We start from the raw sequence: 17,422 nt of genomic DNA on the forward strand, positions 1-17,422 counted from the left end.
TTCTTGTTTATTCCTTTATCCCTTTCTCCCTCCATCCATCACGCCTCTTTCCCTGCAGCCACTCCAACACCAACTTCTCAATATGGTTACATCATAATTTTCAGCTAGTTTTTTAGTCACTGTTTACATTGTTTTGTCTCTGAGATTGCTGGAATTCAGAGCTGAGTTAGGTACTGTACCACTTCTGCATTCTCTTACTTGTAATTTTTGTTTTCTTGGCAACAATTGTCTTAACATCTTTTTAGTTTTGTATTTATCCAGCAGTAGTTCACGCCCAGCTCTCCTCAAGTGTGACTCTCCTCTCGATAGAAATGATAAAGGCATGGCCGATAATTTGATCTCTTTACAGGAACACCTCTCTGTCACTTACTCCGGTCTGAAGAGGGTGCTCCTTTGGGCTCGCCACGCACCGGCCGTCCTGGAGAGATTTCCATTCCCATCGTGGGCACTTCCCTCATCTCCTGTGGGACCACTTGTGTCTTACACTACTTCCTACAGGGCAGTAAACCAAGGAAAATTCTTCCTCTTTCTTGGTTTATTCCTTTGTTTTGCTGGAGCACATTGTCTATTGTTTTCCTAAGAAAGAGTCCATAGGAGGTGAATTTTTTTTAATTTGCGTGTTTTAACACAGATTTTTGACAGTTTGCCTATGTGTGAAAACTCATAGAAATGATTTTATCTCAGAATTTCAAAGGGATTTCTTCACTACTTTCTGGTGTTAAAAGTTGTTGTTGAGATGACATTCCAATAGCTTTATATGTGGCCTCCTTTTTTCCCCCCTTATTTCTGTAAGTTTTTAGGATCTACTGTTTGCCCTCAGAGTTCTGAAATTTCGCAATGATCCGTTTAGACTGTCTGACATGACATGCAGCTCCCCTCCGTTGGCTGCTCTTGTGATCTTACCCCTCACCGTTATCCCCTCTCCAGCCAGACTAGCCTCCTTTCTCTTCCCCTGATGTGTTCAGGCGTGGTCTTGCCTCAGAGGCTCTGTGCTTCCCCTGCATGGGACGTTCTCCCAGATACCCTTGTGGCTCACTCCCTTATTTCTGCTCACATGTTACCTCAGTAATGAGGACTTCTCTGATCACCCTGATAAAGTATGAACCCACAGCCAGCGCTCCAGCACACCAACACACTTTTCCTGCTCGCTTTTTCACTTTTGCATAGGAGTTGCTATGACATGCTAATATAACAATAATATAATATACTTATTATTTGTCTCCTGACCACTACAGTATAAGCTCCATGGCAGCATGGACTTTGTCTGTTTGGCTCAAGGTTGTATTGCTGCCTCTGGGACTTGTGCCTGGTTCTCAGCAGAAGTTTGTGAATGAATGCGTGAGTGCGAATTGCTGTGCCTTTTTCACCATTGTGTTGGGCAGTTCGTAGATCATTCTGGAATCCTAGGTTCATCAGTTCTCGGAAACCCTCTTGAACTATTCAGTAATTCCTTTCCTTCCTTTTTTCTCCTCCAGAACTTCTGTTTTTGGATGTTAGACCTGGACTGATTCTCCAGTTTATTCATCCTTTCTTATTTGTCATTTCTTGTCTTGGTTAACTGCTTGTACTGTGCTCTGCTAGGTTAAGTGTGTTGGAGAAGTAAAATTGCAAAGTGAGGTTCCTACTTATGGTTGTTTTTGAATCTGTAGTAATTATTTACATTTATTTGCCAGTTGGCATACTCAAGGAGGTAAACTGGCTTTGGTAGTTTCTCAGTTCTACTTCATGGCTCTGACCGTGACAATACATAACTAAACAAATCACTTAAACAAATATGTGGCATAAATATTGATGGAGGCAAGGGAAACACCAGAATCTATAAATATATGACACCTGAATCCAATTAGTTCATGAAAGTTCCCCTTCCAGCCTCCACCCGTGCCTATGAGGAGGCAGAGAGCAGGGCTTCCAGTCAGGCTCTGTACTAGGACTTTTCGCATTAACTCCCACATCCATCCTTCTGGACAGAAAATGATTGGGGTACAACAGGAATGAAATTTCTTAAGAATCATATCAGAAACTGTACCAGCCACTTGGCATGTATAATTTAGTATGATCCTTACACAATCCTGAAGTGTAGGTGCCATTACATTCGTACTAAAAATGGGAAATTGTTGCATCATTACTTAGCACAAGGTCTCACAGTGTCAGATCTGAAACATCAACTGATAACTTAGAGTTTAATTAGTTTTGTTTTATTTTATGGAAGAATAGTTGACTTACAGTATTATATTGGAAGTTTCAGTTGTACAGTGTAGTAATTTGATATTTTATGGGTTATATGCCGTACAGAGTTATTGTCAGATACTGATTATATTCCCTGGGCAGTGCATTCCATCCTTGTAACTTTTTACTTTTATATCTAGCAGTTTGTACCGCTTGATCTCCTGCACTATTTTGCCCCCACCGCCCGCCTCCACACTCTCCCCTCTGGTAACCACTAGTTTGATTTCTGTATTTGTGAGTCTGTTCCCATTTTGTTATAATTGCCTTAATAACATGTTTGGACTCCTAAAATAATTGCTATGTATCTAAGTGTAGATCTCTTATGGACCATATGAAAGATTGTTTTCCTACTCCAAAAAACAAAACATGCTTACACAAGAATATTTACAAAAATTTGCCAGAGACTTTTAAAACTCCATTAAAAACTATATTAAACTGCCAGTTCTGTCTCAGTCCTGTGAAGTGCTAAATGTTGACTGGTCAAGTTACTTAATTTCCCATGTTTAAATATTGTTATATGAGGAAACTATTAAGCATGAGTTTACCCAAGGAAAACAGAAAAGTTAGCTGTCTACTATCTATGGGGTACAGTGGAGACAGGGAGTTACTGTCTGACAGGCTGGTTCGTATCCCATCTTCATCACGTGAATACTCTGAGCTGCAGATTCCCGATCTATGACAAATCTATGAAATACTCATCTCACTTAACCTGTAGGATTTTTGTGAAGATCCGATGAACTGACCATTTTTACAATATGTAAAAAGTGTCAGATACCTTGTAGTGTACTCAATAAATGCTAGTTTATGTTCTTGTTGCTCTTTTTAGTGATGCCACCCTTTCTAAAATTAAGTGTTGAAATCTATAATGACAGTTTCTGTCACTGGATCACATAGTTTATTTGGAGGGTAACACCTCCCACCCATTTCTGTTTTTAAAGGTGGGGGAAGGTGACAAACATTCTGCTTTAGGTGTTTAGGGGGAAAGGTGGCCCTAGGGAGATTATTCTTGATAGGTGTGAAGACTCTCATGATAATGGATATCTCATGCTTGTCCCTTTGGATCCCCTTTTCACCCTTCCTCCTCTTCTGTAACCTGGGAGGCTAATCTCTTGCAATCTGCTTGCCTCCGACTTCTGCTTCAGTTTGGCCAGTGGGAGGCACCAGCAGGGGAGCTTAATGTAAGGCCAAGCTTGGTTGTGTCCCCATCAGGTAACTTCTCCAGCTTCTAGGTTCCAGTGTCAGTTGCCTTTCCCTTAACCCTCTAAGCATAATTTAATAATAGTTTCCTGTTGTTAAACCCAGGGGGCTACCACACTGTCCCATGGAGTTTCCCAAAACCTTCCCTGCATCTTTGTGAATAGTTTCTGTTTAAGTTCTTCTCCAGTTACCCCACTTAACTATGCTTTTTCCTTCCAAGACCCTGACTGATAAACGTATATTCAAATAAATATCAATGACCCCATCTGGGTCATTCCTACAGATGCTCTCAACACACATGTGTTAGCTGAGATTCAGCCAGGTAAATTCTAAAAATTGAAGTTTTCTCCAAATCCTGATTAGAGACTCAGAAGCACAATCTGATTCACCTTTAGGCTGGAAATTCATCATGGCTAATATCTAACTGAACTAATTCCGGAAGAGTCAGGATATTTTCTTTAGACATTTTAGATAATCTGTAGCAAGGTCTCAGGACTCATTTCAGATTAATAACCTCAGTGTAGTCCGTGGCTTCCTTGTGGAACGTTTTGTACCTTTTGTACATTTTGAACATTTGCTGATTGAACTCTTCCATGTAGTATGTAAATTGTGGTACTTATCTCCCAATTCTTTTAATTTTCAGCATTAACTTGTTTAACTTATTTAAAATAAGAATTTTATAATATATTATATTATTTATTGTGCATCTTAACTCAAAAAATAAGCACAGTCTACATATTCTGAGATTAGGAACCATGTTTTGGTTTTTTTCTTGTTGTTTGCTTGCTTGCTTGCTTTGCTGTGCTTCTGATTAGCATAATCTCCAGTTTTAAGCTCAATAATTGGCCTGTACTAGGTGCTCAATAAATAGATATTGCACAAACCTGGGGCTAGTGTTCAGTTAAAAGTCATGGGTTTTTAACCTCCATGCTTATTTATTTCAATTTAGCTTCATCTGACAAGACTGTTGTTTGAAGGGTTGCCCTTCTGTGACTTCCCTTTTATGAACATCACTGCCCTGAGAGTCCACAGAAGGAAATAAAAGACTAATATTTGCTGGGCGTAATACATGTTTTAGATGTTATCTTTGTTTTGTTTTTTTAAACATTTTTTTATTGCGTTATAGTCATTTTACAACGTGGTGTCAAATTCCAGTGTAGAGGACAATTTTTCGTTGTACATGAACATACGTATATTCATTGTCACATTTTTTTTTCACTGTGAGCCATCACAAGATCTTGTATGTATTTCCCTGTGCTATACCATACAATCTTGTTTATCTATTCTGCATATGCCTGTCAGTATCTACAAATTTTGAACTCCCAGTCTGTCCCTTCCCAACCCCCTCCCTCTTTGTTTATTTTTTTCTTCCTCATTTGTTCTTTTTAACATCCCTGCAAGATAACTGTTACCATTCTTGGGTTGGTTGGTTCGTCTGGGTCAGTGCAGTCTCCATTACGTCTGGCTACTGGCCGCGCTCAGCTCAGCCCATGCTGGAACCCGCAGGCCTCAGCCTTCCTGCTCTGGCCCCTGTGCCAGTTCCCGGGCCTAGTCAGGCAGCTTCTTTTACGTGGCTTTTGCTCAGTTGCTTAACTACCATTTCACTTAATTCTAACACACATTAATGGAGAGTCTGTGCTCTGGAAGGGAAGCTTTTTTCTTGTAAAAAGATCTTTATAAAATAGGGTGGTAAGTGATAAGCCGGCTGAAGTTGTGCAAGGTCCCCAGGAGGCACAATGGAAGGGGAGTGGTTAGGTCTGTGCTTGAGTCAGGGGAGGACCTCAGATGCTGCGGCGCCTCGCGTGCACCTTTGAAGGACACGGGGTTCTGTCCTCCCTGTGCTGTCTGCTTTTTCACATGTGCCTGTGTGAGTGTCATTGGATGATGGTAACATTTTATCCTGATCTGAATAAATCTTTTAAGAATATCCTAGTGTGGCTTTTAGTAGTAAATCTAAAACATTTTCTCTGCTTGCGAAATCATCAGTAATTTTTTTTCTTTTCTTATATAGATTGCTATTCCCCCTACTCATCCCTGCCCAGGATCTCTTTTGCATAGTGCTTGGTAGTTCTCCAGGTGCCTGCCCGCATTGTTTCATCCGGCTTCACAGTGACCTGTCTGTGTAACAAGACCTGTGCTGTATCACCTTCCTGAGCCCTTTTTAATCGCCTTTTAAATTCTCAGGTGGAATTTGGGACTGACACCTGAGCCTAGGAAACCTGACTTTTCATTTAGTTTTACATATACTACATCTAATTTGATAAATACTATATACAACATTGATGGGTTTTCCTATGCAAGCAATGTTTGGATACAAAATTTGAATAAGGGCTACTTTCTCTGACCGACTGAGGCGAAAGTACATACAAATTACCTGTGCTCCTCATATGATAAAAGCGTACAGCAGAGTGGAAATGGATAGAGACCAATCTCTTTTACGCGTTAGTGATTGCGTTGCTTTAATCCTGTCTTTGGCTTTCAAATGTATCTGGAACTATTGGGTAGGATACTGGAATAATTAACTACATCACCTGCTGATTTGTGTACTATGGCAAACATTATGGTAAAGCAGGTCATTAATGCTAAGTAACCATCTAGCCTCCTACTTCCTGCCACACGCATCGAGTTAATTGGCTTGGTTGCCCTTTCCATTGGTATAATAACGAAGTGGATTTTCCTTTGAAAATTGACTCCCATCTGCACCTCACCAAGTGGTACAATTTCTTCTTATGATTCTTCTTTTTTATGTCTTTTCTCATTGATGAAAGTGCTTAATTATGGAGCCAAAAGTAAACTATAACTAGGGTTAAATATTAGGATCAGAAAGCAAAAGCCAACAGGCTCTTTGGAGCTCATCGGGGTGCCCCTCTCATCAGGTCCCACCTGAAGAACCTGAGAATCAGAGAGATCAGCTATTCTGTTCAAAACTGTAATTTCAAAAATGTATGCAGAGGGATGGGTGGAGGGTATAGCTAGTGGTAGAGCGTGTGCCTAGCATGCAGGAAGTCCTGGGTTCAATCCCCAGTATCTCCATTAAATAAATAAGTTAAATAAACCTAATTACCTCCCCCCCAAAAATAATTTTTAAAAAACTTTTAATGCATGTACACTAACACGTGAATTGTATTTCATGGTGAAGGGATTCTACATGAGAAATTATTAGGGAAGCTACTGGTTCTTATCAAAAGGTGCCCACATGTAGTTTTCCCTTTACCTTTAAGTGAGAGTTACTTAAAACTTGTAAGAAAGTGCTTCTGGTGATACACACTCACGTATGTATGAGTTTGTATATACATACAAATGTGTATGTGTATATATATACACCTGTGTGTGTGTATATATGTATGTGTATAACTTATCCATACAGATTTTCACACCCTAAATTTGTTTATGGTAAAATAAGTCATAAGTGCTAAGTAATAGTCCAATGATAGCTTAAAAATTGTAAACTTTTATGGTGATCCTGAAATTTAATTTCCCAGTTCTAAATGAATGTAGACAGCATTTATTCAGGGCTTACTTTATGCCACGTGACATTATCTCCCTTAAACATCAAGCGATAGGCATTTAAAAAATTTATGAGAGGAAAAATTCAAGATGGTTCTAGAAACTTTTTTAAAGAAATGGTTTTGTTAAAGCTTCTCGATTAAACTACTTGTGAAATAAATTTGTATAGTGGAGACTCCATGGAGATAATCTGCCGAGTTAGACCTTAAAATGGAAGCAGTAATCAGAATGCTCTGGAAAACCCCTCAGGCTCCACAGCACTGACAGAGGAAACCAAGCTTTAGCTGAGTTTCATAGCCCACTCTTGCCCTCCTTGTGCGTGGATCAGGCTCTGAAACCCAGCATCAAAAGCTGCAATTCTAAAATTCTAAAGTTGGCATCTTATCCATGTATTTTCTCAACAAAAAAGACAAAATTATAAAATTGCCTTTGCCAAAACAAGGGTGATAGTAATAAAGATAAAATTAGAAATCAGTTTTCCTCTTTCCTTATGATTCTTAAGCATTACTTTTGGTAATTTTTCCAGTCATCACATCGGTCTGTGTGTGGTCTGGTGTAAGGCAGTGCTTTGAATACTCTGATCTAAACATGAAGACTTAGTACGAGACCTGTGTTTCTTCCTCAGCATCTAGGGTGAAATGGAATCTGGTTATCGTGTGAAAATTTTGGTAGCGTTCTGAAAAAAGGTAATTAGAGTTCTGTCTGTTATTTTTTTGTCCTTTGGAGAAATAAGTAATGGCTACAACTCTTTGGGTGGATGCCTTTTTAGAAGTGTGAACAGAAGGGAAAATGGAAGGAGACAAAAAGATGCCAAGAAATAAGCAGAGAAGAAAAAAACACATTATTACATGTAGATAAGGAAAGTACACATTTTGTAGGCTACCAAAAATTTTTATGCTTCTAAAATTTTAGGAAATGCAAATGAAATGTATGTATTTGTTCCTTTAAACTGTATCATTTTTCAGTTACTGACTATCCAAAAGATAGCTGTATGTAACAATGAACAAATTCAAGATCTGCTACCATCTTTGTACAATTTTCATTGTATTTTAGTTTAAATAGTTAAATAGAATCTTAGTTTAAATGGTTAAATAGAAAGTAGTTAAATTTTAAATAGTACTAACTGTAGTGAAGTCACAGTATAGTATTTAAATTATTATCTAGTTTAGTATAGTACAGTACTTTAGGAGTACTATAATAGTTAAAGCATAGTCTAGTCTATTACTTTAGTTTCAGCTTCAAAAACTTTCCAAAATACCCTTTTGCTTACTTTCAAAACTTGATATTTAAACTTGAAAGTTGCTTACAAATAACTTACATGCAAAAAGGTTTACAAGAAAACTTTCAGATGATTGTTCTCCTAATTTCACATTTAAATAAGAATAACTAAAGAATTAGTTTCTTGTCAGGGTGGCTGTTTTTATACCATATATAGAGTCATTGTTTACTGGATGTTTTTTAAGCTTTGCAGGCTTATGTTGATTGTGTCTTAGTAATTCTTTAAAATATGTATAAATTAAAATGAATTGAGTCATGAGGTACTGATGATTATAGCCTTATCATATTTTTTAAAATTTGACTAACTGTGACTTACTATTCTACAAAGAAGAGTTAAAATGAAATTCTCAAAAGTTAGGCACATCTTTTATCAATTTATATACTTGTTTATGTTTCAAATGTCTAAGACAGTGGAAGACCAGTCACCAAAAAGAATAAGGAGATCATATGATAGGAAAATACTAAGTCAAATATCTTACATTTATAGTATTCTGAATGTTGACTGTATTCAGTTACAGATCCGTTTCATTTCAAACACTTGCTGAGTTCTCAGTCCTTAAGCTGTGTCTCTGTGAAGTAACTGACTTGAATGTTTTGATCCAAACCTTATTTTTTTTTTTTTGGCAACCATTTCTTTGCCAGCAATGAAAATGTTTTGAAAGGCAAATAAATGTTTTTGTGGGTAGACTTTTCTATGCACTGTGAGGGCTTTATTTAGTGATGGTACCTTCCTGTGTTCTGAATAAGAAATTAATCTTAGCAAGAAAGGTGAATGGCTTGATTTTAAGCATTTGTTAATTAGTACCCGTTTTGTGTACCTGGACATCTCTTGTAGGTTTGTTGTGAGGGTTCAGTGAGATAATATCTAGAATGCACGAAGCACAGGATAATATAGTCAGTAAATGTCAGTGTGAAAAAGGAGAATCTGTGTAAACATGGGTGATACATTGTTTATTTCCAGACCTTCTCAAAACCCCACTAAATGACAGCAAACTAATTTTTAAAAGCATAAATCTATGAAGATCAAGAAAACGGGAGAATAAATAGCAGATGAGACATATCAAAAAATTACGGGAACTTAAAAGAGGTTAGAAATATTGAAGGTTTAACAGATTTGAGAAAAATGAAGGCTTTCAACCTGGAAAAAATCAGGATTCAAGTTACCTCTGACGAAAGAAGTCTTACGTAGATGAAAAACAGGAGGATTAGTAGAAAGTAAGGGAGTAATTTTACCCCAGTACCTTATCAAAACCACACAGGCTGTCAACTGCCCTTTGCCATTCTGGCAAAACAGTATAGGCTTACTGTCTGGAGAGACTGAATAAAAGAGAACTCTGGTATTAGAGATCTAACACAAAGACCACCAGCTTTCTATTAATAGCCATTCTAGAAAGAATCCAGAAAACAGAAGAAAAGAAATTTTCAGAGTAATCCAAGAAAATTTCCAGACATGGAGGACAAGAATATACAGGGTTACAGTACCCCTGTGAGAACCAGGTATGTATATGAAGAAAGATTACCCGCCCACGCAGACATTGCATCGTGAAATTTTGGAATTTCAGGTATAAAAAGAAAAATAGTAAAGGTTTCTTAGCAGGGGATTGGGTGCAGGGGAAGCTCATACAAAGGTTTAGGAATTAAAAAATAACTGGATTCTCAACAGCAACATTTTAAGCTAGAAGACAGGAGCAATGTCTGCTGAAAATTCTCAGGGAAAATGATTTTTAATCTCAAATCCTATACCTAGTTAGATTATCAGTTGAATACAAGGGCGGCATAAATGAATTTTCAGAATACAGCATCCTTAAAAGTTTATTTTTTTTCATGCACCCTTTCTCAGGAAACTGTCAGAGGTATTTTTCAGCTGCAGCCCACCTCTAGAGGAGGGAGGGAGATACTGCACTTTCAGTTTATTCTTAATTGCCTGCTTAAAAAAAAATTGATCAGTATTCTTCAGAGGAACATAACAGAATCCAGAGACCTTTCAGTGTATCATTTATAATATTTCATATAAAATCACAGATTCATTGAAATATGTAGTAACAGGAAAACAGGACCCAAACCCAAGAGAAAAGACAGAATGGTGACAGACTCCAGGATGCCCCAGATGTTGAAACAGTAGACAGGGATTTTTAAAGCAGCTATTACAACTCTGCTCAAAAACAAAAAAGAGACTTTTTAAACTTTAAAAACTTCAGAGAATGTGCTCTACCACATTATGGAAGTAAATTAAGTAAGAACAAATGGGATCAAGAAAACAAAAGTCCAAAATATAATTGTTGGAAAGAGTCTGACAGACTTCAGATGAGTCTCTGAGAGAAAACAAAACAATGAAATTGAAAGAAATCCTTATATGTTTCAAATATTGCAAATAATGTGGTTGAAATAGTGTTGGGTTCACAAAAAAATTAAGCCAAAAAAAGAAAAGGAAATTCTTAACTATAGGAAAAAACTTTTTTTTTTAATTTGTAAAAAGAAATCTGATCATAGTGGCCAAGCTGTAACAGTGTCTGTGCAGTCATAACAATATAAACACTATATATTAATTTAACAAAAAATTATATTTTAAAAGTAAGATCAAGATGGGAGGAAGGAAATAATTAAATATGAGATAGCTGAGGACACTAAATCTTCATTTTCCATAGTAAGTCAATTGGTAGTTTTTAAAGCTGAAAAATAAAACTAGTGTTATAAGTACATTTCAAATATGGGAGTAAATAACAGAAGAACAAGCTAGAAAAGTTGAAAGTATTTGCCTTTGGAAGCAGAATTACTGACTGGAAGGATGTGTGGCTAGGTATTCCTGTCTGTCATTATAAAACTTAGAGTATTATTTGACTTCTAGTGTTACATATATTTTAACTGAGATAGTAATTTTTAAATTAGAATTAAATATTTTAATGCCTATAGCACAGTGCCTGTACGGCCTCAGTATAAATTAGGTACTTAATAGATGGTCACTGTTACTATTATTATTATTAAGATTATTATTAATCATTAAAATCATTGCTTACCCATTTTAATTGGGAAAAAATACATAATCTTGCAAATCCAGGGAACTTGTTTGATTTGTTTGATGTTATGCAGTTACTCAGTGGTCCAACTAGAATTAGAGTCTTGTTTTCCTAATTCCTACTTCCTTTAGTCACAACATGGAAGATTCGGAGAGGATCTTTGAGGTTATCTATGGCTGACAAATACGGCAGCAAGCAGAGCTATTTTTTCCTAACCTAGTCCCTGGCCCAATAAATAGTGCATGATAGACCAACGGATAGAAAGACAAATAAATTTTAGGCCAGGTGACAGCCTGCCCTCTAAGATTTTACCTCTTCCATCACGTAGCTTCTGACAACTCCTACCTTTTAGTGTGTATTTAATTATCATTTATTCTCAGAAGGAAAGATCCAGAGATTTAGCCAGAATCCAAAGGAAAGAGATACAATAGAAGTGTGGTTAAAATGCAGTACTTTCAGGATGTTAATGTGAACTCGTTGGATTGATTTTGCTGTACTTTTGAAACCTTTTAGAACCTCAGAGAAATCTTTCTGCTGAATTTACATGGGCCCTAGCCAAATGCAGGGGTTATTGATTTCATCTAGTTCAATTCATTTATATTATACGAGGGAAAATTGAAAACCGTCAAGGGGGTTGCCCATTGGGGGAATGGTGGTCCTGAACCTAGAGATATTGTCCAAAAGGAAGTTGAGAAGTGAAGGTGTTAGGTGACTGATTAAGGATGATAAAGAAGAAACTTGTTGACAGGTACAATTAAGATATTGTCAAGTGAGCATATACGTTCCGTGCCTAAGTTAGATAATAAACACTATTGTATGAAGATAATCAAAGATCTTTTATTGTTTTTGGAAAATTATTTTATAGTCTGTATTTTAAAGAAGAAAGTGCTATATCCCATAAAGATATCCTATAAAGAATCAAGAATACCTCATAATTTGAATATAATACTGTATTAGGGCTCTCCAGAAAGCTAGAACGAATAAGATATGTGTGTGAGAGAGTGAGTGAGTGTGTGTGTGTGTGTGTGTGCGTGCGTGCATGCATAGACAGATAGATTTATTATAAGGAGGTGGCTTTCATAACTTTGGAGGCTGAGTATCCCAGGTTCTCTAGTTGGCAAACCAGAGACCCAGGAAAGGCAAAGTGTAGTTCAAGTTTGAGTTCAAAAGCCTGAGAACGAGGAGATGTTTTGGTTTAAGTTAAAAGTCTGGAAAAGACCCGTGTCCCAGGTCAAGGCAGTCGGGTAGAAGACGTTCCCTCTTATTCAGCCTTTTTGTTCCATTCACTGATTCAACTATTGATGGAAGCCCACTCACATTAGCAAGAGCTGGGGGCAGGGGGCAGTCTGCTTTCTCAGCTTAGGGATTCCAGTGTTCATATCATCCAGAAATACCCTCAGAGTCACACTCAGAATAATGTTTGACCAAATGTCTGGGTACCCCATGGCCTAGTTAAGTTGATGCATAAAATGAACCGTCACAAGTACACAAGGGCGTAAAGATAGAACTGAAATTATTGGAGCTTAGATGTAGGAAAATATGGCAGAAAAAACAAGAGATTTAATGAGAATGAAGGGATAGGGAAAATCCATGAGTCCGTTAGCCTTTAAAGACAACATTTAAGTCAGGTAACAGTGAATTGTCATAAATCCTGGAACAAGATTTGTGAACATCATATTTAAGGAAGATCAAATCTAGGATGCATCACCATTTGGAGACACTGAAATTGAAATTTGGAAACCAGTGAGTGAAAAGTTCCAAAGGCCTGGATTCAGATGAATACTGTGGAGGTGGAGAGCAAATCCAGGGCCCTGCACAGATTAAAACAAACAACAAAATCAGCAGAAGTTGGTGAAAATAAAATAGAGTGAGAGAAAAAAAACCGTTCGAATGTTAGTGTCATTGATAGCAATGAGAGATTGAGAAGAGATTTATTTGTAGGATTAAAGACGAGGCATTTAGGATGACGTGTAAAGTTTAAATTGTGCCTTTTATGCTCAACCTGCAGATAAAGTATCATAAGATAATTAAAATGCGAATACGATGAGTGTTAATATGCTAGGGGAAGTTTTTTTTTCAAGCAGTTGCTACAAGTATAACATTGTTTTTACTTTGAAGAATAGAAATAATATCAGAAAAAATGCTGTAGGTGACTTGCTGTTGTAGAATCAGGTCTTTTAGCAAAATATTTTACTAAGTTGCAGATAAACCTCTGTAAGGGTACTGTCACCATACTTTTGTCCATATAGTTAAGAAATTAATTTTGTATTCTCATTCAACTAGTAATTGGTCTTAAAGTATTCCTCTGCTCTGTCAATTCTTGCATATTTTATAACGCAATTAAATGTATACTGCTTTCATTGTAATGAAAAAATTATAAAATGTACTATCATTTCATGTCATTTTAATCACTGCCAGAAATATTCAACTTGCTACAGTGAGTAATAAAGTACACTTCCATTCATTTTCAGGGATTATGAAATTGAGGAATTTTTTATAATATGAAATAAACTTTTTTTTTAAATACTGAAGGTATTAGGAATATTTTGTGATTTCAGTTTCCTGGTTCCAGCATTGTTTCCACATTAAATGCACCAGCCTCTTGTGGACTGGACCGCCACGCTGCGAGCCTGCTTTTTAAAGCTTGTGTTTGTTAAGCAGAAATTTCTTTACTCTCTCTGGTAATTGTAGACAGAAATTCTAGAAGCCCCCATGGGTGGTACACACTTTATTGTGATGACTATAATTAGCTGATAAACTTGCTCTCCTCACTCGGTAGAGAAGAGGAGGTGAGGGTGGGGGAGAGGTGATTTTGGAGCAGGGGACACATCGGGGCTTGGGAAGCTTGGTGCAGTGACACAGTGACAGCTTTCAGTCCTGAGGACTCACTTCCTGGGAGTCCAAGGCATAGCACGGTGGAGAGTGCAAGCAGTGGGCCTGCTAGTGAGGGTGCTGGGGTAGGTGAGGGATTCCAGTAAACTAGATTGATGGAAACTAAAGGTAAAGTTTTCCTGCCAATCATGACAACATAACACGACATAAATTCCGGATCCCTACGGTAGTTGTATACTGGATTGGAAAAGTTTATTTTACAGTGGCTAACCCTCTGCCTTTATTTTCCATTTTCTTTTTCCTCTTCTTTTTTTTTTTTCTTTTTATTCTTCTGTTGTTCTAGTGGATGTGTTTATAAACTGATGTTTTGGAAAGTGTTATAAATACAGATTATTTACATGTAGTGGGGATAAGCAGTTGATTAATTGGGAAAGCTGTTTAGGGATATATATGTATCCTGATTCTCTCTTAGCATGAGTAAAATTATTTATATCTGTATAGTATCTTACAGTTTTCAAATCACCACCATCCTTCATTTAAGAAAATACGCAGTTCCTTGACAGTGCTGCCTCCTGGTCCTGTGTGTGTCCAGACAAGTGGACACTGAGCCCCTGTTCCTCTCCACACTGATTCTATGTATTTTATACTGTGATAGAAATGTTTTTATTTGAAAAAACACATGTACACACATTTCCTTGACATTCTTCCAGTTTTTAGAAAAATACATTCACATTTTTCCTGCTGAAAACTTAGTTTCTTTTGGGGTAGATATATCATCTTTTTAAAAACCTTTCCCCCAAGATTTCTTTTTAAATGGTTCACAGTTAAATTTAAATTTCTATATTTAGGTAGAATTATGTTTACATACCAACCACCAGTATCCAGGAAATTCAGTGGTAAGGCTGACACATAGGGAGTTTATAGTCTATTTTGTAGTCTGTGTATTTAGACAAGGTTTGAAGCTTACTTAGCAAAATCGCTTGAACATTCAGAATTTCTTCAGTACAAATGCACTATTTGATTTCTTATAATTGTTAAGATAACAGTGTGTCACTTTTTAAAGATTAGTTCTTAGAAATACGCGTTAGATTTATTCCTTTCAAAGAAAGATGCATTCAGAAACAGCTTTTATATGTAAATATTTTTATAATATTGGATAGAGTTGGTTTGGTGCAATCACCATGGTTTGATCAAATTTGGAAGAAGTTACAGGCACATTTTTGTAGTGTTTTCTCCAGCATCTTTATTTTTTTCAGCTGGATGTATTTTATGTTCCTTCCAGCTAATCAAAATAAGAAACTGATTTTGCCTGTGCCAAAAAATAGAACTATCATTTTTCACATTCTTTTATTTTCCAGGTCATTTTCAAGTAAGATTGTGTTTCTAGGACTTCTGAATTCCAGAAAACTCTCGACTTTGTAGATACAAGGGCCCAGATGAACATTTCAGGGGGAATCTAACTTTTCATGCAGTATGTTTTGTGTTGTGCATTCCAGATACAGTTAACTTTTTGTGTGTGTGTGATTAGTGTGGAAAGAAATTAATGCAGTCCAGTATTATGATTTATGGACTGAATCCTTTGCCCACTGAAGACTTGCCAAAACTAAAACTATTTTTTTTCCTTTGGATATTAGAAACAGCTACTGTTTTTGTTGATCTTTTAAAGTTCTGAATGGGCCTATTTCAAATCATACCAGCATGGGAGCTCACATTAATAATATACTTATTCAACTAGTGATACTGAGTGAAACCATTGCTCACATGGATATGAGGATAAAATTTCATAAAATTATTTTCAGGTGCATTAATGCATTTCTGGAAGCTGCGCATGATTTTTCTTTTGCATGAAAGTAATCAAGGATCACTGTTTATTGTATCAGTTACAGGTGGGCTTGTAAGTTAATTTAATTGCATTTTTTTCTTTTATATCTTTAAACATAAGACATTTTCCTTTTAAAAGCAGTAACGTGATTGCTGGATGGTTCCCAAAGGTTTTTAACTCTTAGTGTATTTCTCTCTTTTGAGATACCATAACTGTAGTGTATTTAATTTAGATTATTGGGAAAATTTTCCTTTGTTGTTAGTTACAGCAAGCTGCTGAAGTTTCTCAGCTTCGGGGAGCGAGGGTCATCTCTGCTGAAGATCTTCTGTTTCTGATGCGCAAAGATAAGGTAATAGAAAACAATTTCATTGTATTAAAATGTGATGCTTGGTGCTTAATTACACCTAGATAAGGAAACCGTGTGTCCTTTTATATAGCTTTCACATCGGGATCGTAACACTTGAGCTGATGTTTTAGTCTTTGTCGTTTACACAACAAAATGGTTTACTGCAGAAGAATTGATTTTTTATTTTTACCATGGACAAGGGCACTTATGGAAAACTATGCTGACAACTAATTGTCACGTATTTTTACATATCTATGTAGACTTTTTCACTGCTATGTAATATTCACTAAATGTTGGATTGGGTGCTTTGTTCTGGTAACTGGAGTATAACTAAGTGGCATATTTATTTTTCTTCTTATTTTACATAGGATTATAGACTTTCATAGAGTAAGTTTTTAACTTCAAATACAAAGTTTAGTCTCTGACACTGGTTTAAAAAAAGCAAATCAATCAAGATGAATATTCCAATAGCATAAATATGCTCCATAATGTCTAGGTTTTTTTCATAAAGATCCACCTTTCTTACTCTTGGAACTCTGGTATTGAAATATTTAAGCTGATATTGACATGTCTAATTTTGTTATAACTCTCTTTCATGCGTAGCTGGTTGAAAATATTTTATGACATTTTACATGTTTTTAATAAAATTTTCATCTGAAAGTTACATGTGGAAAACCTGAGTGAATAACCACAGTATGTTATGGTGGGTATGCCCTCAGTGACCAAGCTGGGGCTTAGTTCCTAAGATCCCATCTTTCGTTTCTTCATTGTTTTCCCCTGGCCTTTAACTCCACTTACCCATTTCTCTCCCACCATTTTTGTATATTTTTGTCTCTGTTTTTTAATCAGCAGACACCCCATCTGACCTTCTGTTTGTCCTTGTTAACATCCTTTCTGATACTCAATTACTTTATATTGTAAAACTTTTCCTTTTGATTGACTGAAGATTGACTGAACTTGGATGGAATATTTGCTATCCTTTATGCAGTGAGATTCAGAGATCTACAAACTGCACTTTGACCAATCTGCCATTAAATTTTATAAATTTTTAGTTCATGAACTCTTACACCAGCTCAGGATTATAAAGAGAATGGCTTCACTATCAAGAAGCTATCATCTGGTTTAGGAAATCTGTACAATTTAGTTGAAGAACCATTTTGAGACTCGCAGCATTTTAAGGTTGTGTGCTTAGATGGAGAG

The 17,422-nt window shown here is 36.5% G+C and overlaps 1 protein-coding gene across 4 annotated transcripts in view; it reads left to right on the forward strand.

Annotated features, from left to right (window-relative positions):
- SUPT3H (SPT3 homolog, SAGA and STAGA complex component) overlaps positions 1–17,422 on the forward strand; it is a 382,338-nt gene that overhangs the window by 239,170 nt on the left and 125,746 nt on the right. For all 4 annotated transcript variants that reach the window (XM_072944891.1, XM_072944890.1, XM_072944893.1 and 1 more), the window contains one exon: positions 16,139–16,225. In XM_072944891.1, the coding sequence (XP_072800992.1) occupies positions 16,139–16,225 (87 nt within the window). The remainder of the gene's footprint in view (positions 1–16,138; positions 16,226–17,422) is intronic.

This window comes from Vicugna pacos, chromosome 20, assembly GCF_048564905.1.
Source record: "Vicugna pacos chromosome 20, VicPac4, whole genome shotgun sequence".
NCBI lineage: Eukaryota > Metazoa > Chordata > Mammalia > Artiodactyla > Camelidae > Vicugna > Vicugna pacos.